Source organism: Mus caroli, unplaced genomic scaffold, assembly GCF_978045245.1.
Source record: "Mus caroli unplaced genomic scaffold, Mus_caroli_1 scaffold_4, whole genome shotgun sequence".
Taxonomy (NCBI): Eukaryota; Metazoa; Chordata; class Mammalia; order Rodentia; family Muridae; genus Mus; species Mus caroli.
In genome coordinates, this window is record NW_028227259.1 from 92,522,372 (window position 1) to 92,548,074 (window position 25,703).

Consider the following 25,703-nt stretch of genomic DNA (forward strand, 5'->3'; position numbering starts at 1 on the left):
GCTGTGGCTGCACAGGTGCAGGCTTTCCCCACCACTTCCTCAGCTGTCCTGCTGCAGCTCCTGTTCCAGCCACCCCAATCCACCATGCTTCTTTGTTCTAGTTTATGATGACAAAGAGGGTCCGCGAACAGGATTTGCTAGCCTTAAAGCGCAAAATGCAGCTGCTGCTTCTGTGTAAAGTTTGCTGCTCCTAGCTGCTGCTTGAATTAGCTGTGGGCCCCAATCCTGTTGGAATTCTGAGCTTGCAATTCCTACAGTCTAGTAGACTCTGCTACCTTCCCTCATTTGGGATCCCTGCTAACATCTAGGCCAGTTTTGCATTTGAAAACAACAGCGTTTCTGAGAGTAGTGGGAAGGCCATTTAGGAAGGTCTGTCCTAAATATTCTAAGTTTCGAGGCAGCTGTAGTTCATATACACCTGACCTTAAACATACTATCAGAATGCCCAGCCGCTAACTTTACTGCCTCTAACTCTTAGATCCCCTTTTCTGAATTTACTATGCAGGGTTCCTTGCTCCCTTGGATAAATATTGCTGTTGTTCATTATCTGTAGCTTATTTGGGACTTCTCCAGTTAATCAGACAGAACCACATATACGTGAGATCTAATTGGGGTTAGATTTAATTATTTTCTCAGGATGATCTGCTCAAGGAATTTCAATCTATTCTAATAGATTATATTCGATAGTTGGGATGCAGGGACATGGGTCCTCTTACTCTCTTAATTTGGGTCTATTTATCAATCAGCTCCACCCTAGCCAAGGGACTTGGCACTTGCAGCTAGGTACCACAGTTCAAGCTTCAAACACTTTATTTGCAAATGGCTCCCTTCCCTGTGAGGACATCGCCTCTCTTCACCTGCTGCTTTGTCTCATCATTGCTTTACTATCTCATTCTCCCTAACTAGACTGCTGACAGCAGCCACCAAACCGCACTAGCCTCACAATGGCAGTGGTCAGTGGTGAGGCTTCTGTCAGCCTCTTCCGTGTGTGTGTGTGTGTGTGTGTGTGTGTGTGTGTGTGTATGCATGCGTGTATGCATGTATCATTTATCTCCATTAAACATCAGAAGATTGTGTTGAAGGAAAACACTTTAAACATTCAAGAAATGCTAGTGACTAATGCCATATAAGTACCACCTATATTGAACAAAGGGCAACTTTATGGTGTCTTTCCTTAGTGGGTTTTTTTTTTTTCCGATTGATTTATTCCATTTTAGGTGTTGAACGTTTTGCCTAGGGTATGTGTATGCACCACATGTGTGCTTGGTGCCCATGGAGGTCAGAAGAGGGGGTTGAATCTCCTGGAACTGGAGTTACAGATGGCTGTTAGCCACCATGTGGGTGCTGAGAACTGAACCCAGGTCTTCTGCAAGAGCATCTAGTGCTTTTAACCACTGCACCATCTCTGCGAGCCATTTTAAATATTTTAAAATTAATACATTACTACACAGTCAATGTCCTTTATTTATTATTAGAGCCATAACTCTTTAATTACCCTATAAATAATGACTCACCCTTAACATGAACTTTCCCCTACCAATCAGTACTTTAATATGTTTTATATGAGTGGGTATATCGATATTATTGTCCATTATTTTATATATTTAAAACATACACACAAAAAAACAAAAAAAAAAACCCAACAACAACAAAATACCATACACACATGGTATCTTTATCTATATGACATATCCCAACTTTATTTCTCCATTCACACTTATGTTTTTCTATATCCATATATTAAATGTAATTCATTCATTTATAACTACTATAAGGACTGTATTTGACACGGGGCATGGCTCAGTGAACACAGCAATTGCTGTTTGAACATGAGAACCTGAGTTTGGGTCCTTGGAACCTCCTGTGAAGTCAGACACAGTTCCAGCATCTGTAACCTCAGTGTTCCTACAGCAAGATGGGAGGTGGAGACAGGAGAGTCTCCAAAGCTCCCAGCTCAGTCAGCCTGGCATGGGCACCAGCAAATGAAGACCCAGTCTCAGACACAGTTAAAAAATGAAGCACCCGAGGTTGTCTGATGATCTCACATGTTCCCCTGCTCATACATGAACATCCCTACATGCCAGATATTTAAAAAAGATTATACCTCAAGGAATATATCCATCTCCAATGATAAGCTAAGTAGATACTTTAAGTTCTCTTGTCGTTAACCCTTTGCTCAATTATCTCTTAAAAATTATACGATTAGCAACTGATTCTGATTACCCCGGGGTTCAAGTCTGTGGCTCTGATGTCGAAGGAAAAGCATTGATACTTGAACTAAAAGCCAGAGCAGCTTGAGGAGACAGAGGACACAGTTATGGGCTCGGAAATAAATGACTGAAGATAAGATCTTAAAAAAATGGATTGAGAAAGATGTAATGTTTAGGGACAGCAAGAGTATGGGGTGGTAAAGAACTGGAACCTACCTCTCTTTACCAGCTACACAAAATTCTCTCTAAGCCCTAAAATAACTCTGAGTCCCTGGGGGTGGGGTGAGCAAAATATATGGTATAAAAACTTTTAAATAAAAAACTTTGAGTGTCAAGTTTTTTATAGATAGTTTATAGTCATTCTGAGCGCTAAGTGAAATACTTGTGTAAGGCTTATCTTGCAGGGCCAGGCATATGGAGAGCATCTTTGTTATGACAAATAGTTATTGGCTTAGTGGAAGGCACACTTCTGTGCATGCATCTACTTTTGTCTCCAGTGACCTTCCACTCTGTGTGTGTGTGTGTGTGTGTGTGTGTGTGTGTGTGTGTTGAAGAAGACAAGGGAGGGGACTTATGGAAAGTATCTAATTCCTGTTTCACAGGCCAGTTAGACTTCTTGATGTGCTAAGACTTCAGTATTAATTCAAGGGAATTCTACATTCTATATTATATAGTATCTTCTAAAAACATTATTAATAATGAGCTATAAAAATTACCCTGAAATATAGTCTATAAGAATGACTTGAGTAATTTCCCTGACATTCAATACAATTTAAATCAGTCTATTCATATGTCTGTATTAATGGACATGAGGCTTTCATGAGTGTTCACTTAAAATATCCTGAAATACTTAGCTGGGCATGGTGGTGAGTACTTTTAATCCCGTCACTCAAGAGGCAGAGGGAAGAGGACCTCTGTGAGTTCGAGGCCTTCGGCACAGCAAACCCTAAGCCAGTCAAAGCTGCATAGAGGTACCCTAGGTCAAACACCATAAACAGGCAGACAGACAAATAAAAAAGTTCCCCTAGATGAAAGACTTTTTAGCGAATAGAGGTTTATATGCACAGACACAGGGAGCAGAGGGGCCATCAGTTGGGGTAGGAGGGCTTTGTAGCTAGAGGGATTAAGCGACTTCATTTTTATTTTTGTAAAGACCAATTCATGCTTTATTTGAGAATATTACTTAGTTAGACAGACACAGATGCTACTGAAAGAGATGATGTTGTTTCTTGCTAGTAAAATGCTAGGGATATGGGTAGAACAACAGGACTTAAAGTGGAATCTCTACAGACTGGCTTTCCCCCTAAGGTTGAGAAAAATAGTAACTGGTAGAGATTATTTATTTTGAATAACTCTACTAAGACAAAAAAGTTTCTGTGATAACTGTAGCCAGAGATACAGGAAGAATCGAGGATGCTGAAAATGAGGGAATCCACACAACAGCCTGTTCCCATTGCAGAAAGATTTTCAAAGCTTCTGAAAGCATTAATCCTGCAGATGAATTGAGGGAGCTGTGCTGGGGAAAAGTCCAAATTCTCCTGTAGCCAGCAGAGAGGCTGTGGCCAGCTCAAGTACTATTCTACGAGTATTCCGGATTTTCATCAGAACACAAGTAAAAAGACATAGACTTTGGGAAACACAGCATAGCCTTTCTCCTAATATAGCTTTTGTTTATTCCTACACATACACAACATGTAGACTTGCTTGTCCTAATTATAATAATACCTGTAGTAAAACTAGGCAACATAAACTCTTTTTTTTTTTAAAAAAAAAACTGCATTTGTATAATAGCTATCATGTCTTTGAGGACCATTAATGGCCTGTATATGGAACAACCCAGTCTGGCCAGAGAAACTTTTATTAAGGGATTCAGGGCACAGTAAGCATCGACTGAAGTCCTGCAAGGATATTCCAGATACAATTTCTAGTCAAAGCCTCATTTTAAGTATCAATTATTTTTACAGAGTTAAAATCATCATGGTTGATGGATTTCAGCCAATTTGTATTTTGCTATATTTCAGTAAAAAAAAAAAACTCTATATCTTCTTATAGTAAAACTTTCGTTTTGACAAATGTGAGCAATGGTTATTTGTATTTATACAGTTAAAACCCCCAATACTAGATTAGTAGAGATATTTATAAACTTTTTTCATTGAGACAGGATCTTTTATAGATGAGGTTAGCCTATAACTCACTATGTAGCCAAGGCTAGCTTTGAACTCCTGATCCTCCTATCTCTGTAAGAATGCACCACATGTCCAGCACATTTATAGACTTTCACAAGGAGAGGTTTGCAAGACAAAATTCCCATACATTTTTTTTTAGCAAGAAGTCTTTTATTTTGAAAGACAAAAAAAATAAATTTTTCTTCATGTAGAATCTAAATTTCAATCTATATATGTGTACACACACAAACATATATACATGCATACATATAAAAGTAGAAAAGAGAGGAAGATATACTTGTGTTTAGAAAGGAGAAGGGGGAGCAGGGAGAGATAACCAAACCTTTGCAATCAGTCAGATAAAGAAGACGGACACCTAGTAAAAGAAGATTAAGGATGTGGGTTTGTGGAGGGCGGTGCAAGTTAACAACAAAGTATAATGGTATGTGTATCAGCAAATGTCATAATTAAACCCATTACTTTGTATGCTAAGTGAAAGTTAAAATGATAACTAAAAATACTTTAATTAATTAAAATTACTGTGACAGGGTCTCACTATGTAGACAGACAGGGTCTGTCCTGGACTCACTACGTTGATCAGGTTGGCTTCAAACTCACAGAGACCCACTGGCGAGTGCTGGGGTTTAAGGTGTGTGCCACTACACCAAGTCGAAATCCTTGATTTTTAGATCTCTTTCTAGTTAATGGGAATGTGTACACTATATGACATCAGCAACAAAAGCAGCAGAAGTGAGAAAAATAGAATCTAAACCTAAGACCTGGGTGTAGAAGGAGGGAGGGAGGGAGATCTGGATTTAAGGGACACAGGTATCACTTTACCACCCGAAGATCGTTATGTGAAGTACATCCCACCATTATTTTTCTTTTCACAGATATCCATTTGTTTTGTGACCTCTGCTGGCTACAAACCTGAGCACAGATGCTTGACCTATTGTGAGTAAGAAAGTCGTCTGTAGTGCAACCCCCCTTTGTCTTTACTTAAGAAAGATATAAACTATAAGCGGGTAGGAACAGAAGCAGCGCTTGTTTTCGTAGGCAAGTGTTCTACCCTGGTTCAGAACCCGTAAGCTGTGTCAGTCTGATCTTGTTCATTTAAATTCCCTGAGTTGCTTTGTATGGCAGTGGGTACTCAGTAAGTCATCTAGGGTTTCTGAGGATGATTACAGACAGAATAATACAGAGATGCACTTGTGCCTTTTGAGGTTCGGTATAAAACTCTATGTCTCATTCATTATAAGCAGAAATCTATTTGGTCTTACAGTGGCTTATTCCTTGTGCATCTTATCAAAATTCAGTCCAAATATGATAGTTTTTAATCTTTAAATAGAAACGAATTGGAGAGGAGTCATGAGACACCATTTGGGATTGTTGGCAATTTTAAATGTTCAAAAACCAAAATCACACAAGCAAGAGAACAGTGAGCCCCATCCTGCTGACTAGATGATCTAGCCAGCAGTTGGTGCTGGCACCAAATTATTAGCCAGACTGGTCAAAAAAAAAAAAATCACAGGGGCTGGTAACTCTGTCCTCTGTGGAAAGAAGATCTAAACTGTATCTCTGTATTTTTAAGGACATGGATTTTTTTTTTTTAGTAGATTTTTGAGTGTAAGAAAAAACAAGCCAGGGATATGACAAGGAAAGATGAGAGTGGAGCAAAGACTCGTGAGATGTGGTGGGACTTCTTCCTGTCAGCGTTTGCCGGGAGCTGGGGTATCAAAGCCTGAATTAACAGGATGTCTTAACCTGGCTTGCCTCTATACATGCTGCTTCCCATATTTATGGTTAGAGGAAAAGACTTTAGGAAGAGTGTGTTGGAAAAGGACTCATACTGCTTGTAAGATCTTGTGTGGTGTGGGGATAGCACGCCCAGATCCTTTCCCAGACATTAAGCAGCACGTGCATCGGTATTGGGCACCACATTATAAACAGGGCACATGGTTTTTATGATGCAGAAAAGGGCTTTCACGGAGGTTTTCATTCAGTTCTACAATACTATGGTATCCAAGGCTGCTTTTATAGTTTTATAGATGATGTTAATTTCCTAGCCTGGCTCTTAACCTTTCGGGGTCTCAGTTCTTAGTACACGTAAGGATTTGTGGTCACAGGACACTCTAGAATGTTACAGATTCCTGCACGCAGTGTGGTTAAGAGCATCCTTGAGTCCTGTTTTATTTTCTAACTTATTTTGCATAGTAAATTTAGGTCATCTGTCCCTCTTTTAGGGACTACAAGACGCTGGGCGTTCTGTGCTAAAGTTGGTGTACAGTTGGTGTAGGAATCCATATTTTCTCAAGACAGGTCATCCCTGACCCCCAGAAGTCCTCAGTGAATTTCCTCAGAGCTTAGCTTTGTATTAATTAGCTTTATAATGTTGACCTTTGTTTTGTATATAGCCATAAGTGTCGTCAGGATGAAAGTGATTATTGTTTAACAGGGATTTAGGCATTTTCCTCTTCAAGTGTTGTCTAGTATGACCCCATGTGCTGTTTTGAAATTATTGTAAGAGCACAATCATTTCAGAATGCTGTGAACTTCTGTTGAGAAGGGCTTCCCAAATACGGTGTACTTTTGGAATTTGGAGAACTCGAACGTTTTCTACATGGGGTTGCAAAGCCATTTGGTATTTACTCTATGATGAGATACAGGTGCCAGCAAACAGCAGGTACAACCTCACATCCTGGAAAAGATCAATGGTAGAGCACTTGATCACCGAAGAGCAGAAATGAGCTTCAGGGGGATGATGCTAAAGGCCAGATGGCCCTACAGGGTCTGCCAAGATGCCCAGAGGGCCTCGGATAGCCAAGCCAACAAACGGCCTGTTCTTTGCCTGTTACACAAGCAACGTAGGTTATTTTGCAAAAGAGATGACTCCAGGATTAAGCAAAGGTGGGACTTGCAAATTTGCTGCTTCCTATCCGTGGCTGGACACGAGCTATCTGTGTCTGCTGCCTTTTCTTTATTGGCTCAGTTGTCCATTGACTGTGGAGACTTTGTTTGAATGGTGTTTGAAGATTACTGACTGCCCTCCCTTATTCAGTTACTTAGTAGGGGCCGGGGGAGTGCTAGGCACCATGTTATGATTGGATGTGTCACAGAGAACAAAGCAAAGCTATCTCTCACCCTCACCTAGTGTGGAAAATTAAAAAAAAAAACAGAATGAGTAGTTATAATAATTCATACAAGGGTTTTAAAAGAAAAGATGACATCGAATTTTATGTTGCACACAGCAAGGGAAGCTTAATACAATCAAGAAGCCGAGAAGGGCACTGTAGGCTGTGCTCATGTGTAAGAAGCCGAGAAGGGCACTGTAGGCTGTGCTCATGTGTAAGAAGCCAAGAAGGGCACTGTAGGCTGTGCTCATGTATAAGGCGTATGTATAAATATAGAGTAGAAACTTGAGGTGACTTAAGGAAATAGTCCAAGTAACAGAATGGCTTTCTTGTGATTGTAAAATTGACATTTTCTGGCATATTTGAGTGACTGGAGGGAAAAGTGGAAGATGAGGGGGTCTTGGAAGATTCCCAAAGCTTTTTCATTCCTTCCTGTAGCGTAGGCTACAAGACAGGCATTAGGCAAGGAGACGGCTCTTGATGAATTCATATATTTAAATTTTGGCACAGTAAAGTACTTCACTGGAATTAAAGAACAGTTTTCTGAAAACTTGTTGCAGGCATAGGCCATTAACCCCCAGGGACAGAGGACTAGGTTAGATTAGGGGACCGTGGTGCCTGTAGTGACTGGAGGAAGTGAGGAGGAAGCAGTCTGCAATCAGGGGAAGCAACTGAGAGGGTATGGATGAAATGTGTGCACAGAGAAGACCAGAGACAGATCCCTGGAAAACGCTGGCATTGCTCTCACAGACAGCAGATGAGATGCAAAGATGGCTGAGGTCAGTCCACAAAGGGAAGAGTCATGACTATGGTATGCTAGAGATGAAAGAAAGTCAGAAGCAGCAGCAACAACAACATCATCACCACCAACATCACCACCAACATCATCATCAACACTAACACCACCACCAACATCAACATCACCACCAACATCATCAACACCACCACCACCAACATCATCAACACCACAACTGCTACTACAAACAACAGCAACAACATCACCACCAATATCATCATCAACACCACCACCAATAACATCATTAACACCACCACCAACATCATCATCAACACTACCACCACCAACAACATCAACACCACCACCACCAACATCATCAACACCACCACCACCAACATCATCAACACCACAACCACTACTACAAACAACAACAGCAACAACATCATCAACAACAACATCATCAACAACACTAACAATAGCAACATCATCATCAACAACAATACCACCATCAATACCACCACCATCACTACCACTAACAACAACAACAAATCATGATGAACAAAACATCAACTTTTTTTTTTTGTTTGTTTTTTTGAGTCAGGGTTTCTCTGTATAGCTCTGGCTGTCCTGGAACTCACTTTGTAGACCAGGCTGGCCTCGAACTCAGAAATCTGCCTGCCTTTGCCTCCCGAGTGCTGGGATTAAAAGTGTGTACCACCATGCCCTGCTCAACATCTTGTTTTTTTTTTTTAAGATATCAATTTCGGGTTTTTTTAAAAATATTTTTTTATTAGGTATTTTCCTCAATTACATTTCCAATGCTATCCCAAAGTCCCCCATACCCTCCCCCCACTTCCCTACCCACCCACTCCCACTTTTTGGCCCTGGAGTTCCCCTGTACTGGGGCATATAAAGTTTGCATGTCCAATGGGCCTCTCTTTCCAACGCAGCACTCCCACCCCACCCAGTCCTGGGCACCCCAACACACCCGAAAAGCTAGACCCGGATTTAAAAGCATATCTCATGATGATGGTAGAGGACATCAAGAAGGACTTTAATAACTCACTTAAAGAAATGCAGGAGAACACTGCTAAACAGGTAGAAGACCTTAAAGAGGAATCACAAAAATACCTTAAAGAATTACAGGAAAACATGACCAAACAGGTGATGGAATTGAATAAAACCATCCAAGACCTAAAAAGGGAAGTAGACACAATAAAGAAAACCCAAAGTGAGGCAATGCTGGAGATAGAAACCCTAGGAAAGAAATCTGGAACCATAGATGCGAGCATCAGCAACAGAATACAAGAGATGGAAGAGAGAATCTCAGGTGCAGAAGATTCCATAGAGAACATTGGCTCAACATCTTATATAAACATGGGATCAGAATCCCTCCCTCCCTCCTTCCCTCCCTCCCTCCCTCCCTCCTTTGCTCCCTTCCTGCCTTCCTTCCTTCCTTCGTGTTTTTTTTTTTTTTTTCTTTTGAGACAGGGTTTCTCTGTGTAGCTCTAACTGTTCTAGAACTTGCTCTGTAGATCAGGTTGGCCTGGAACTCAGAGATCCACCTGCCTCTGCCTCCCAGGTGCTGGGATCAAACGTGTGCACCAGCACTGCCCGGCTGCGATCAGAGTTTCTATACTTTCAATCCCCAATCTGGCTGACAGGAGCTTGTTGCACAGTCACCATTAGCATTCATATATTTTGAAGCAATCACTAGTAGTACTGAGGCTGAAATGTCAGTCACGAAGAGGGCTGAGATGAGTCTCCTGGTTTTAGGGACAGACTTCTGTCACCAAGCCTTTTAGTAAGTCAGAACAGAAGTTAGCCTCCAGTCTCTGCAAACACACTCACCACCTTATGCTGCCTTTTTTTCCCTTAGACAATTGAATACATCAAATATATGTTTGTTTTCTTTCAAATTTTTATTCTAACAAACAATACACAACATGAAATTTGACATCTTAACCATTTTCAGTGCATAGTTTGATGTTGTTAAATAATTGTATATTGCTGTGCAGTGATCACGATCTTAGAATTCTCTTAACCATCAAAAACCAGACTATATACCCATTTAAGTCTTTCACAGACTTAAGATCAGTGCTGACTGATATTAGTATAGCCATTCATTTTAGAGACTATTTATTTGTGTGTGTGTTCATATGTATGTGCACACATGTGCACACATACATGTGTGCTTGTGAATGTGGACTACACGCAGGAGTTGGTTCTCAGTCCACTATGTGGAACCGCAGGATAGACCTCAGGTCATGGTCTTCAGGCTAAGTCCTCTCATTGGTCTGTTCTCTTCATTTTCTTTTTGGTTACCGTTTGCATGCAATAGGTATTTTGGGATCTTTACGGAGAGTTTCTTGGGATATACGGAGAGTTTCTTGGAGACAGCATGCAATCAAAAGGTTTTTCTCTGTTCTTCCAATCTCTGCCTTTCGGAATGGATTTATTTAACTTAATCTGTGTGTATATAAAGGAATCCATAATCTTTTTGGTATTGTCTTCTATATATGCTGTAGGGTTTTCTTGAGTTTCTGCCTCCTTTTGATGTTTAGGTTATTTGTATAGTTAAATATTTTAAAGCTACAATACTGATTTGAAAATTCATACCACCTTAAAACCAATAGTTTACAAACCTGCTCCTTACTGTTTTTCTCTATTCTTTACATTTGTTGATGTTACAAACGTTATACTTTTAGGAACTATGGGTATATAGCCACAAATGATTGCTATTTTTAAAAAAATAACTTAGCTTATTATATAGAACAGAAGATGTATTGTAACTCAAGTTAAAATGATACTAGCTTTTATAGTTGCTGTGGATTATCTATCTTTATTATAGTTGTTATCTCTTGGTGTGGGTTAGAGTCATCTAATGTCCTTTTATTTCAATCTGAAATGCCTCTTAATATTATTTGCAGGGCCATCCTTGGTGTGACTAGCAACCTCATCTTTTGGTGATATTATAATTTTTTTCTGTCATGTTTGAAAAACAGTTGACCACATGTTGAACTTTTAGTTAACACTTGTTTTCCTTTTAGAACTTTATTAGCCTTCTATCTGTTGGTTTAACCAAGTTTTTTTTTTTTGATTTTGTTTGATTTTTGTCTTTCTTCCTCCACTCCCCAGTGTGTGCCTGTGTGTGTGCCTCTGAGTGTGCCTCTGTGTGTGCGTGTTTGTGTGTGTGCATGTATGTATGTATGTATATATGAAGTATGTATGTACAAGCACATATGAACCACAGTACACACTTGGAAATTGCAGAACAACTTTGGTAAGTCGGCCCTCCCCTCTGCCTTGTTAAGCAGGGTCTCTCTTGCTCTCTCTGCTGTGGCATACTCTAGGCTTTGGCCTGAGAGCGTTGGGATAACTCTCCAGTCCTGGTGTAGGAGCCCTGGAATTACAGATGCATGCTCCTGGCTTTCATGTGGGTGTGGGCTCTGAACTTAGGTCACCTGGCTTGCATGGGACTTTTACCCACTGAGCATCTCCCCAGCCAGCCTATATACTGGATTTCTGAGGAGAAACAGTCTGACAATAGTCTACCACTGAGCTCCACCTTCCACCCTAAAACATCTTTTAAAAATACACCTGTCAGTTTTGTCCTCATGAATTTCTAACGAACAGCTTTTATTGTTTTCCCTTTGTACAGAGCATATTTTCCTGTTTCTTTGTGTGCTCTGTGTTTTGTTGTTGCTCTTGTTGAAGCACGGATGTTTTAGTCACTACTGTGGCATCTCCAAAAAAAAAAAAAAAAAAAAAGAAAAAGAAAAAGAAAAAGAAAGAAAAGAAAATCAGATTCTCCCTTCCCCTGAATCTGCTGATTTTATTTTATTTTATTTTTAAAAAAAATATACATAAGACAGAGTCTCACTGTATAGCTTAATATGGTCTCAAATTCATTGTGTAGAACTAGGCTGACCTTGAACTCATGATTCTCCTGTCTCCTCTCTAAGTGCTCTTGTTAAAGGCATGTACCACTTGACAACCTAGGCTATCTCTGTGCTCAGGGTCAGTCTGAGCTGTCCTGCAGGCCTCTTCCAACCTACCCTCCTGTAGGCATGCACGATGATTTTATTGCTTACTTAACTTTTTTGTAGAGGCAAAGCAACGTTTGGCAGGAGGATTTATTTTTACCCATGGTTGGAGGGTATAGTTCAGGAAGTTAGGGATGGTGACAGTACTGTGGCAGGGACATGGAATAGCCAATATGGTGCATCCGCTACCAGGAAGCTGAAAGAAATAAGTGCTAGTGACCCCAGTCCATGCACTATGTCACTCAACCTCAAGGAGGGCCTGCCTATGTCAGTCACACTTCCTTGGAAGTTCCCCAACAGACACTCCCTGAGGTTGGTTCCCTAGGCTTGTAATCATGTTAAGTTGATAATCAAGATTAACTGTTGTGAGCAAGCCCAACCCTTATCATTATCAACACATCTTTTCTTTCTTCTTCTTCTTCTTCTTCTTCTTCTTCTTCTTCTTCTTCTTCTTCTTCTTCTTCTTCTTCTTCTTCTTCTTCTTCTTCTTCTTCTTCTTCTTCTTCTTCTTCTTCCATATTAGATATTTTCTTTATTTACATTTCAAATGTTATCCCCTTTCCTGGTTTCCACTCCGAACCTCCCCCCCCCATTTCCTCCCCCCTTCCCCTGCTCACCAACCCACCCAGTCCCACTTCCTGGCCCTGGCATTCCCCTATACTGGGGCATAGAACCTTCACAAGATCACGGGCCTCTCCTCCCATTGATGACCGACTAGGTCATCGTCTGCTACTTATGCAGCTGGAGCTATGAGTTCCACCATGTGTTTTCTTTGGTTGGTGGTTTAGTCCCAGGGAGCTTTGGTAATACTGGTTATTGTTGTTTCTCCTATGGGTCTATAAACCCCTTCAGCTCCTTGGGTTCTTTCTCTAAATCCTTCATTGGGGACCCTGTGCTCTGTCCAATGGGTAGTTGTTATCAGCACATCTTAATGTATCACTTTTAAATCATGACAATCTACTCTTTAACATGTCCCCATAATCTTTAACCATCCAAACACTGTCTAAAACTGCAAAGTCTACAGTCTCTTCTAAAATTCAAGGAAACCTCTTAAGTGTAAGACCCTGGGAAATCAAATCAAGTTGACAAGACTGGCTGTCACATCTGGTACTTCCCATCACAGATACAAGATGAAAAAACTGATTGTCACACCTATTCAATATCCTTCTTCCCACCACAGATACAGCTCATTAATGTCTAAATGGTCGGCTGAGGGAGGGGAAGGAGCAAGGACAGCCCAGCCCTTCAGATGCTTCAGAAGCTTTCCAGAGAGGTGGAAGTTCTCTACAATGAAAGGAGATACAATGGCCAGTTTCTTTGCTAGGCTTCTGAGTTCAGATGCATGATATCAGAGATTTCTGGTACTTGGAAGACCCTGCCTCTGGGAACACAAGTACAGCTCCTTGCAAGCAGGTGGGCATGAGGAGGAGAGGCAGGGCTGGGATTGGTCGGAATTAATCAGTTTATCACACAGTCCTGGAAGTTGCAAACCTTCACCCACTGAAGCTCCAGCATTGTTACCTCAGACTTTTGGTGAAATTGTTGTTTAGGGGAGAAAGGACACTGTTGCTCCTTAACCCTCAGCTTCCCAGAATCCTCTCATCACAGAGTGCTTTAAGCATCCTAGCATCCTTCATGTTAACCTTAAGACAAAATCTTATGGAATTTTAGAAGAACCTGGAGTGAATTCTTGTTCTTGCTTAAGTTCATGGAGTAGGTGTGTGTGTGTGTGTGTGTGTGTGTGTGTGTGTCCGTGTGCGTGAGCGTGTGCGTGCATGTGCGTGTGTGTGTTAGAAATGCAGGCCAGGGAGCTAGGTACTACATGCAATTGCTATGTAAAATCATGTGTACTGGTGAAAAAGTCAACTGGATTTATTTGTATGTATTTGGCTCTGTTTGGGAAACATTAGATTCTTTTAATATAATTGTCTTCCTGATAGGCTTTTCAGTTTGAAGTACCGAGGTTATTTAGTTTTATGTACAATAATGCCCCTACACAGGTTCCTTTCCAATGAAGGTATCCCTCTACATTCTTTCCCAAGTGCTCCTATGGCCGTGATTGAACTCATTCCTGACCTGAAAAGGATAGATCCTTTTATTTTCAGATGGTAGTTTATCTCCTAACCATGACTGGAATACTTCAAGCTTTGGAAGTATCTGGACTTGATAGCAGAAGTAACAAACTACTTGGGAGGCTAAGGCAGGGGAATTATGGACTAAAAGCCTGTCTAGGTTACAGCATGAGTTCAGAGTCAGCTAGGTGACTCGTGAGGCCTATGTGAGCTACTAAATTAAACCAAAGTAAACTAAGCTAAACTAAACTAAACCAAATGGGCTGAGGAGATAGCTCAGTGGAAAGACAAACTGCCTACCATGTGCGACACTTCATCTTGGACCCCAGTAAAACACACACACACACACACACACACACACACACACACACACACACACACAAGTTTAGAAATAACTTTTTATGCCCCATCAGTGTGACCTGAATATGGAAATTCTGTATTATCTCTCAGGGTGCTAAGATATAAACTATATTTACAACATTAAAAACTTCATTTATATCTTGCGAACTCAGGCTCTTTCTATAGAATGTCTACAGGGTGTCTATGGGGTATCTATAGGGTGTTTAGTCACCCTAGGTTGCCTTGGACTATGCAGTTTTTAGCACTGACAACTCTGTAATCTAGAAACCCCTCAGTACTGGGAGAAATCTGGGCAACTCTTTCTTTACCTGATTTGGCTCAGAAACAATGCTGTTCTTTTTAAGTCACATGATTCTTCTCTGTCTGAAGGTAGCAGGTGCCTGCTAATTTTGCACATTCATCAGAACTAAATTTCTTAACATTCACAGACTGCTGGCAGTTCAGATCAAGAAGGGAGTTGAGAGCTCTCACTCTGCAAGCACCGCATTTTACAGATGAATAAAAACCTCAATTGCATTGGCAAGATGAAGCTGTCTTCTTCCACCCTGGCTGCTATCAGACCAGATTTCTGTAATATCTCCAAACTGCTCCTTTCTCCCTAATTAAAAACAAAACATGATGTTGGGAGATCAGCTACAGTATCAGGAAAGAGTAGCAGTTAGTTTGAAATTGTCCAATCATCTTCTTCTAATGCCTCTATTTGCGTCAGAGGCGTCCTAACTTCCCTTGTGTCTGAAGTTTTATGTCCCTGATGAATTACTCATTTTATCTGAGTGTGAAAATAAATATGGTCAGGTTAATTAGCTTGAATTTTAATAAGATCCCAAAGTAATTTTACACGATAGTTCCTGAAGAAAAAGAAATTAAACATGATGATTACAACAATAGGACCTAAAATAGAAGCTGTTCAGGAAAGAAAATAAACACAGTAACGGGAGAAAGACAGTGTGTAGATGCATCAATAGAGGTTTCTTCTTAAAATCACACAATCACATGTTGTTATCTCCAAAGATGGCCAAAGTTTGGTTAAAATAATAAAAAAGACTTAGTCACTGTGATTGAATCAATATGAACTCCACTCTGGAAATGTCTGATTTTTAATAAACTTCGGAGGTAATATAGAGGCATTTGCTTTGTGCAGTGATGTCTAGCTGACATAGAGCTGGGCTTACAGACAGGAAAGACTAATTTGTATTGTGTGTATGTGTGTGTCTATCCACTTACGGGTATGTGCACATGAATGGAGCCACCCACAGAGCACGGGGCATCAGCTGGAGTTGTAGAAAGGTCTTAGCCACCCAACATGGGTGCCTGGAACTGACCCTGGAAGAGCAGGGAGTGCTTTTAACCACTGAACCTTCCTAGTTTTCACTAAGGAAAATACACAGAAATAGAATTTCTCAGACTTAATTTTTACAATGTTAGGGACCATAGTCCTTACTTTAAAGAGAGCATTAATTGAAGGAAGCAGAAGTTCATTAATAGAAAATATGAGAAATGACAATTTTTGCCCTGAAATTTCACTTTGATGTTTCACCTCAAGACTCTGAAAGAAAACCTGATCTATTCTGATGAGGGTGAATTCCTCTAGAGAGCAGCGGATATGCACAAAACAAGCTGGGCATTATACACTTGATCATAATAAAGGCAGAGACAGAGGCTAGAATCTTTCCAAAACCCAGCATTTTCCAATCTGAAATTGACCTGACTGGAGAAATAGTCTTACCCAAATTTGATGGAAAAGAAATGGCTGTGTCCGGTTCTCTGTGATGAAAGTACTTATTAAGTTCCTGTTTATGTGATCACACACACACACACACACACACACACACACACACACACACACACGTCTGTTACCTTGAAAAGTCCTCTGGGAAACAGTATAAGTCCCCAGGTTCTTTATTAGCAGAAAGGATTCCCCAGTTCCTCTAACCTAATGCTATAGCAGAAGACATGCTTGGAAATTAATTGGACAAACTGTAAAACCAGAATCCTGACCACTTGTGGTCATTAAAAATCCCAGGGTACTTTCTTTATGGCAGGTGGAGCTCTGGACAAATTCCAACTCTGATAATTAAATTACAATCTGCCCAGCTTCCTTGTACACTTTCCATTGGACTCTGTTCTCTTTCAATGTTTAATTGCAGTAGATTTGTACATTAATAGAGAACGCATAGAAGCCTACAGTGTAGTGAAAGATTGTCCCTGGGTCAGGGAGCAAGAGTCACTGTGTTAGTGGTTGGTAGGCACATTTTTTTTTTTTTTGTACAAAAGGGAGATTGTTGGATTGGTCTCTGGAGTGACATGGTTCTGTTTCTGAAAAATTAAAACTATTACAATTCTAGTACATAATAAAAGGTGTATGTCTATTAACCTTTAAAAAACAGACATCTGTGCTAGTCTAGCCTTGTACTCCAGCTCTTCTTGCCTCTGTCTCTGCTTTAGCACAGGGATTACAAGCCAACTGTATAAGATGCCTGTCTTAGTCAAGGTTTCTATTCCTGCACAAACATCATGACCAAGAAGCAAGTTTGGGAGGAAAGGGTTTATTCAGCTTACACTTTCACACCTCTGTTCATCACCAAAGGAAGTCAGGATTGGAACTCAAGCAGGTCAGGAAGCAGGAGCTGATGCAGAGACCATGGAGGGATGTTCTTCACTGGCTTGCTTCCCCTGGCTTGCTCAGCCTACTCTCCTATAGAACTCAAGACTCCCAGTCCAGGGATGGCACCACCCACAAGGGGCCTTCCCCCTTGATCACTAATTGAGAAAATGCCTTACAGCTGGATCTCATGGAGGCATTTCCTCACCTGAAGCTCCTTTCTCTGTGATAACCTCAGCTTGTGTCAACTTGACACACAAAATCAGCCAGTACAATGTCTTTCTGTAATAACTCCTGCTACGAAGAGCATAGACAAACTTTATTATCAGATCAAATTTATGTGCTCAAGGAAAACAGTTACACAAAAATGAAGTGACTAACCCCAGGCCCTGTAATGGAAGCAGATCTAACAAGAGCAAGACTCACTGGCAGTCTATGCAGGACTTGAGAGACGATGCAGAATTTGCCTCCACATGACTTATTGTAAATGATCAGTCTGTTTCTTATTGACTGTTGTTCCATGACAAGAAAGCTGGGGGAAGGTGCTTTTCTGTGACAGTTGTATCTTGTCCCTCACAAGTGGTTTTATAAAGAAAGATTTTTTTTTCATTAGGAAAATACATTTTATTGTGATTACTTAAGGCATACAGCATGATCTTATAGACACATACAAAAAAATCACCACAGTAATCACTTTAGGTGTGTGTATGTGTGTGTCCATGTGTATGCATGTGGGCATATATATGGAAGCCAGTCAAAGTTGGGTGTTGTTCACAATTACTCTTGACTTTATTCTTTTTTTTTTTTTTTGAAACAGTTTCTCACTGAACCTAGAGATCGACAATTTAGCTAAGCTGTCTGAAACACAATGATGACCCTGATGAGCATTCTCTGTCTACCTGCCTCCCCAGTGTTAGGGCTACACACACACACACACACACACACACACACTATCCCATGAAAACTGCTTTAGCATCAGCCAAGCACATAATCAACCCAAATTTTGCAAGACAACACAGTGAGCAAGGAGAGAGTTATTTCTCTATGTATTCTGCGACGACTCCACAGTTACCGTAAGCCAATGATGACCCAAGGAATAAAAAAAGAAATGGAGAGTTACATAGTAAAGATTCTAAAGATGAAAGATAATTAAGAACCCCAAGATAAGTAGATAAAATACTATCTTTTTAAAAATGTCACCTACATTTTTGTATGTTGATGTTATGCAAATACTGTTTAATTTAATAAAATAATTATATACTAGAAAAGTTTAACAAAAGCACTCCAAATATATATATTTGTATATATTAATTATACTTTTTATGTAGAGCCTATAAGAGGATATATAGCCTATAATTTACAAGTAATAAAAAAACACAAACATTTTTATTTTAAATTTCGTAGTAACTTATCCTATGTATCCTAACATAATGCTTTTCTGATTTTTCTGAAATCTACACAGCTAATGACTATAGCTGACAAATGGAGACATTTCTGATTTAACTGTTACTTGCATCTTTGTTTACCTCAGGAAATAATGAATGGCAAGAGGAGGATTGGAGAAGTACCCCACCCATCCACTGAGATGAGCAAATTCTTTGCTGAAGTGAATATGTTTGATAGTAATGGAGGAAGGTTTCATTATATTTTGTACTATTAACAATTTAAAGGGTACAGACACCACACATTTTTAAGTTTTATTTATTTAAACTATTCAAGTTTGCTCTCTCCTCTCTCTCTCTCTCTCTCTCTCTCTCTCTCTCTCTCTCTCTCCCTCTCCTCTCTCCTCTCTATCTCTCTCAAGTCTATAAAATTAACAAGCCAGAGAGTCAGTGAAGTGTGAACTTTGGTATTTGCTGATTTTTGTAATGAGACATTTCCACTAAGGCCTTCATCAGACTACCAGCATCCCCTAACAGAGCTGGGAAGACATGCCTGGTGGCGTGGTGTCAGGCAACACTTCTGCCACACACACAAAGTGAATACAAGTAATACCAAGAACACAGGTAATAGCAATATCCAATAACAGAGGAAATGTCTTAAGGAGATAAAGGAAATGTCCTTATTTTAGTTACTTATTCTGTCAAAAGTTTGTGCAATTTTTAATAATAGTTGTGTCTAACAACTAGCTTACATTCTCCTGACACTATATATATGTGTGTGTGTGTATTTGTATATGTTTGTATATATATATATATATATATATATATATATATATATATTCAAGCAAGTTACAATATAGCATTGAATATACCTCTTCCTGACAGAGTGGGGGATTAATAAGACACAGAGTAACATCCATTTCTCATCCTACAAGGAAGAAATATAATTAAATATATCAAGTGAAAAATATAACAGTTTTTTTAAAAAAAGATTTTTATGTTACCATTGAATTATTGAAGTATTGTTGCAGGTAGGAGAGGCTAAGTAGCCAGGTTAGAGATTCTGTTTAATATTTAACACAAAGTATTGTTCTAATATTAAAAAGATTAACTAAAGCAAAATGCTTCAGTTTTGAAAAGTAGTTTAACACCATATACATTTAAAATAGCATGAAGTGGTTTTGATTCTCAGTTCTTGAACTTCACCCTCCGGTTTTATCGACAAGGAGAGTGATCTAGCTCTAAAATGAAATCATTTTATTCACCTGAACTTGTTATAAACTGTGGATACTAAAGACTTTGCGGAACTCTGACGGAAAGCATCCATTAGGAGCAGGGTGAGACGTTTCCATTGTGTCTAGCTTGCTGCTTTCTCCCTGCTGGCTGCGCACAATCGGCCTTTGGCACTTCCGTATTTTAATTAGTCAGCCGAATCCCATATGTTTGTACACACTGCTGACACTTCTCTAGTATGTTTATTTGACAGGTTGTGACATTTCAGCTCCCTGTTTTCCTAAAGGACACACGCAGTCTGGTAATACTGATGCATGTTGCACCGGTTTGTTCCAGTCCCACACACTCAACAGCCACGCTGTAAAGGAACACCCTCAAATCCTACACATTCTTTGTTGTCAGATCCAAGGCTCTTGTTCCTACTTTTTCCTTTTAATACTATGTATTTATTCATATCCTCTCACTCAGCATCATTGGACTGGCATTCCAACTCATTTTTCTACTCTTTAACCTCAAAGAACATCTCAACTGGCCCTGTTAAACTCCTTGCTCCTAAATATTGCTTCGATGTCACTCCTTCACTCAAATATCTTTAGTGGCTTCCTTTCCTTCCCCTTCCTCTCCCTTCCTCTCCCTTCTCCCTTCCTCTTCTTTCCTCTTCTTCTCCCTCTTCTTTTTTCCCCCTTCATCTTCCTTCTTCTTCTTTCCTCTTTCTTCCTCTTCCTTCCTCTCCCTCCATCTTCTTTCCTCTCCCTTCCTCTCCCCTCCTCTTCTTTCTGCTCCTTTCCTCTTCCTTCTTTTTCCTTCCTCTCCCTTCCTCTTCCTTCCTCTCCTTTCTGCTTCTTTCCTCTTCTTTCTTCTCCTTTCCTTTTCCTACTCCTTTCCTCTTCTTTCTTTCCCCTTCCTTTTTCCTCTCCTTTCCTCTTCCCTTCCTCTCCTTTCTCCTTCCTTTGTCTCCCTTCTTCATCTTTTGTCTCCCTTCTTCTCCTGTCCCCTACTCTCCACTCATCCCCTTCTTCTTAAAAGAAGTTCTCTTGGGGGGCCTAGAGAGATGGCTCAGTGCTTAAGAGGGAGTACTGCTTTTGTAGAGGACCAGGCTGGGAGGGGATCAGGGCTCCTAGGACACTTATATTCATTGGCCATAGTAACCCCTGACATACACATAATTAAAATAATAAAAAAATTGAAAAAGAAGTTCCTCTGGTCTCTAAAGTGAACGGACTTGAGTGAAGAACAATCTGCTAGAGTCTGGAATAGAAAAAAATTGCAACATTTAAAAACATTCCTGTATTATGTTAACGATTATATCTGTGTAGTAAAACTAAAAAAGAAAAGAAATTGAACTTTGCTAATATCTCACTGAAAGAGGAATTCCCTTTGAGATTATATGCAAGATGGCTGTGTGCCTCTTCTGGGTAGTGCTAAGGAGATAGCCAACTATTACTCTCCTTTGTTTTTTGTTAACTGCCCTCTTACCGCGATGTTTCTACATAAGCATGAGCTTCTAGCTGCTGAGCCATCTCTGTAGCCTTGATTGTTTTCATTTCTGAGGCAGGTTCTTATGTAGCCCAGGCTGGTCTGGAACTCATAATGATCCTCCTGCCTCAGCATTCTGAGGGCTGGGGTTAGACATGCAAGCCACACTGAGCTTTGGTTATGGATTTACTGATTATATGGTTTCTGGTGTGGGCAGACATCTTAAAAATATATCAGGAAGAAAGAACAAAAGAGTAATGTCTTAATTTGGGTTTCATTGCTGTGAAGAGACACCATAGCTACAGCAGCTCTAATAAAGGAATTTAATTGGGACTGGCTTACAGTGCAGTGGTTTAGTCCATTATCAACATGGCAGGGAAACATGGCAGCAACCAGGCAGACACAGTGCTTGCTGGAGAAGGAGCTGAGAGTTCTACATCTTTTTTTTTTTTTTTTTAAAGATTTACTTATTTATTTTATGTGTGTGAGTACATTGTAGCTGTACAGATGGTTGTGAGCCTTCATGTGGTTGTTAGGAATTGAATTTTAGGACCTCTGCTCACTCTTGCTCAGTCAGCCCTGCTTGCTCTGGTCGGCTCCACTTGCTTCAGCCCAAAGATTTATTTATTATTATAAAGAAGTACACTGTACCCATGGAAGGAGTTACAGAGACAAAGTTTGGAGCTGAGGCGAAAGGATGGACCATCTAGAGACTGCCATATCCGGGGATCCATCCCATAATCAGCTTCCAAACGCTGACACCATTGCATACACTAGCAAGATTTTGCTGAAAGGACCCAGATATAGCTGTCTCTTGTGAGACTATGCCGGGGCCTAGCAAACACAGAAGTGGATGCTCACTGTCAGCTATTGGATGGATCACAGGGCCCCCAATGGAGGAGCTAGAGAAAGTACTCAAGGAGCTAAAGGGATCTGCAACCCCATAGGTGGAACAACAATATGAACTACCCAGTACCCCCCAGAGCTCGTGTCTCTAGCTGCATTTGTATCAGAAGATGGCCTAGTCGGCCATCAGTGGAAAGAGAGGCCCATTGGTCATGCAAACTTTATATGCCTCAGTACAGGGGAACGACAGGGCCAAGAAGTGGGAGTGGGTGGGGGAGTGTGTGTGGGACTTTTGGGATAGCATTGGGAATGTAAATGAAATAAATACCCAATTAAAAAAAAAGAAGTACACTGTAGCTGTCTTCAGACACACTAGAAGAAGAGGGCGTCAGATCTCCTTACTCGTGGTTGTGAGCCACCATGTGGTTGCTGGGATTTGAACTCAGGACCTCTGGAAGAGCAGTCAGTGCTCTTACCCATTGAGACATCTCTAGAGCCCAAGTTCTACATCTTGATCTACAGACAGCAGCAGGAGACTGTGTGCTACACTTGGCATAGCTTGAACATAGGAGACTTCAAAGTCCACCTCTACAGTGACATACTTTTTTCAATAAAGCCACCCTGTACTCCAATAAAGCTAAACCTCCTATTACCTCTCTATTACCAAGCATTCAAATACATGAGTCTATGAATGCCAAATGTATTCAAATCACCACAAATACTAACTGTAAGTATAAGAGGACAATAAGTCCAAGAGTCTATACTTACCACAATTACATTTGAGCCATGTTGCATACCAACATCAATGTGAGTCATTAGAGCTAACAGAAATTGTGCCAAAATGATTTAAAGTTACTGACAGGATCATCCAAACATGCATTCAGTGTCTTCCTTAACAATAGATTTCACTGTAGGTGTGTCTTGTATTCGAGACTTTAGGATAACGTCAGGGCACTGAATCAGCAGACTATTGAGAAGCCATAGTTGCCATATTCATGTTTTGTGATTCCTGAACCTGTGATGAAGCTCTGTTTAAGAGAAAAGAAAATTATAAAGTTGAATGTGCAAAATCAGACCAACATTTTTACTTGCCATGAGAAAAGAACTCACAACATGTCAGTCATGTTTTACACTTATTTTTGTGTATATGCATATGTGTGTATATGCATATGTGTGCCACGGTGCACATGTGGAGTAAGACAACTTGTGGGAGTCAGTTCTCTCTTTCCACCATGCATGTTCTGGGGACAGAACTCAGGCACTTAGACTTGGTGACGAGTGTCTTTACTCACTAAACCATCTTTCTGGACCATGGTCACTTTAGAAAAATCAAGAAATTTCATAAATAATGAGTTGGAAAGTAATGATTTTGTAAGCCAATGACATTTTCATTTATTCTTAGCTGCATCTTCTTTGATACTCTTTTTACATGACAATTGTTTTGAATATTTTTTAAAGATAGAAAGATAAGCCATTCTTCCTTCAGTGTAGCTGATCAAAATTTGTTCTTTAGTATTGAAAATAATTTGCCATTAATAATATTACTCAGGTCTTTAGAATTATTGTCAAGTTTTGGAAAATTCCTTTTTGTTTTTCTATATGTAACACTTCTGTGATATTTATATTTTATCATGCAAGTACAAATTTAAATTCTCTTCAGACTAATAGGACTGACTGATATGAGAAAATTCAAGTGTATTTAAAAATTGATGTTGGTGTAGTGATCTACATAACTGTATAATGTAATTAATACTGTGACTTATTGATGAATTCTGACTTGATGATAAATATGTGTAGGGATTCTGTCATAGGAACGTAACTCATTTATTTTGCTCTGGTGGTGGCTGTTTTGTTTGTTATTTTATCTAGACATGTCAGATCTCATTTCAGGCTATTGGGACACACACATGCACAGCCATTGGTTGTAGTACTGTAACAGGTTTGTGCCTTATATGCATAGGTATGATCAATTCTAGTTCACATGATGATAACATGGTTTAGTTAAAATATGTTGGTGGGGAGCCTTTTAAGCAGAACCAAGTCCTTCATTTGTGATTAAAAATATTAACTTTTTTGAGATGACATCACTTCACTCTTTTCTTTGCTCCCTTTCAATCCTTCCATACGTTCCTTTTTACTCTCAAATTCGTAGCCTCTTTTTCATTAGTTGCTGTTACGTACATTATATGTATACACATATATACGTGTATGTGTAGATGTAGATGTAGATGCTGCGGATGCAGATGCGGATGCGGATCTGAGGATGTGGGAATGCGAATTAGTGTGTGGGTGTGGGCTCAGGCACAGGGACTGATGTGCGGATGTCTGATACCCAGGAGAGTTTCTCAAAGCTACGAACCTTGTTTCTATCCCACTTCCACATTCTATTATTTTTACATGTCACAGTCTTATGTGACAACACCTTCATGGTTCAACTGCAGTTGAGTGAGACCCTAAAGGACCATGTCTCTTCAGCCAGCCTGAATTACTTCCAATCCTTCAAACACATCTTGCTAATGTCTTTTGTCCATGGAAATTCAACTCCAGTTTCTGTGTTGGAACTCACTCTCTTCTGCTCTGCTCAGTTCTCTCCACATCCAAGGATTCTGTTCCTCAGCCTCTCTGACCTCTGCACTCTTCAATGGTCTCTCTTACTTTGTGAAATGAACACTCAGTATCCATATCCTTTCTATCCATATGCTCTTGGTTCTAAGGGAACCCACTCCTTAACCCATTCACCTCCTTTACTGTACTATTCCTTTTATACATAATATACATATTGATTTTACAGTTTCTCGAAAACAAAGCCCTCTTTGATGCTTTTGTATACCCCCACTGAGCCCAAGTCTATGAGACCATGAGATGAATAATCAATACCTGTTTAGGAGAGAAATCAGGTTGAGGGAGTTATCTTTGGAGTTCACAGAATGCTTTGTGGGAGGAGGGTATGGGAGGTGATCACAATGACAGGATTTCCCCCTTTGGTGACACAGTGAATGAGTATCCTCTCCTTACACACTGCATGATGGAAATGTTATTTCTTGGTGAATATGATGTGCATGTTCTACACTAGCATCTCAGACTATTACACTAACAAGAAAAGTGACAATCCTCGGAGTCACTGAGCAACGGACACATTCCCTTTTGCAAACTTCTCACCCACTTGCTTTCAGCCTTATTCATCATAAGCTCATGTTTGCTGAGAATGGTGGAGGGATGAAGGGTATCTGCCTGTCCTTGCTAGCTTGCCCCTGTACGCAAAGGAAACAAATCAACAGAAAGAATCCTGTTTCTTTTAAAAGTTATCTTTCTGCTTTCTCTTTCCCTCCGAAGATGGTGGTTCCTTTTTAAACAGCAGAGGTCCTCCTTGTCCAGGAAGCCTCTAGGATTAAGGAACTACTCATTCTAAAGGCAAGAGATACTTAGTCGCTGTGTGATTTACAC

At 40.1% G+C, this 25,703-nt stretch overlaps 1 protein-coding gene across 1 annotated transcript in view; it reads left to right on the forward strand.

Annotated features, from left to right (window-relative positions):
- Nucleotides 1–5,281: 5,281 nt before the first annotated feature.
- The window catches only part of Slc4a4 (solute carrier family 4 member 4), a 416,646-nt gene continuing 396,224 nt past the window's right edge, over nucleotides 5,282–25,703 (forward strand). Inside the window, exon 1 of the mRNA XM_085836838.1 lies at nucleotides 5,282–5,329. Within this exon, the coding sequence (XP_085692964.1) occupies nucleotides 5,316–5,329 (14 nt within the window). The 5' untranslated portion in view covers nucleotides 5,282–5,315. The remainder of the gene's footprint in view (nucleotides 5,330–25,703) is intronic.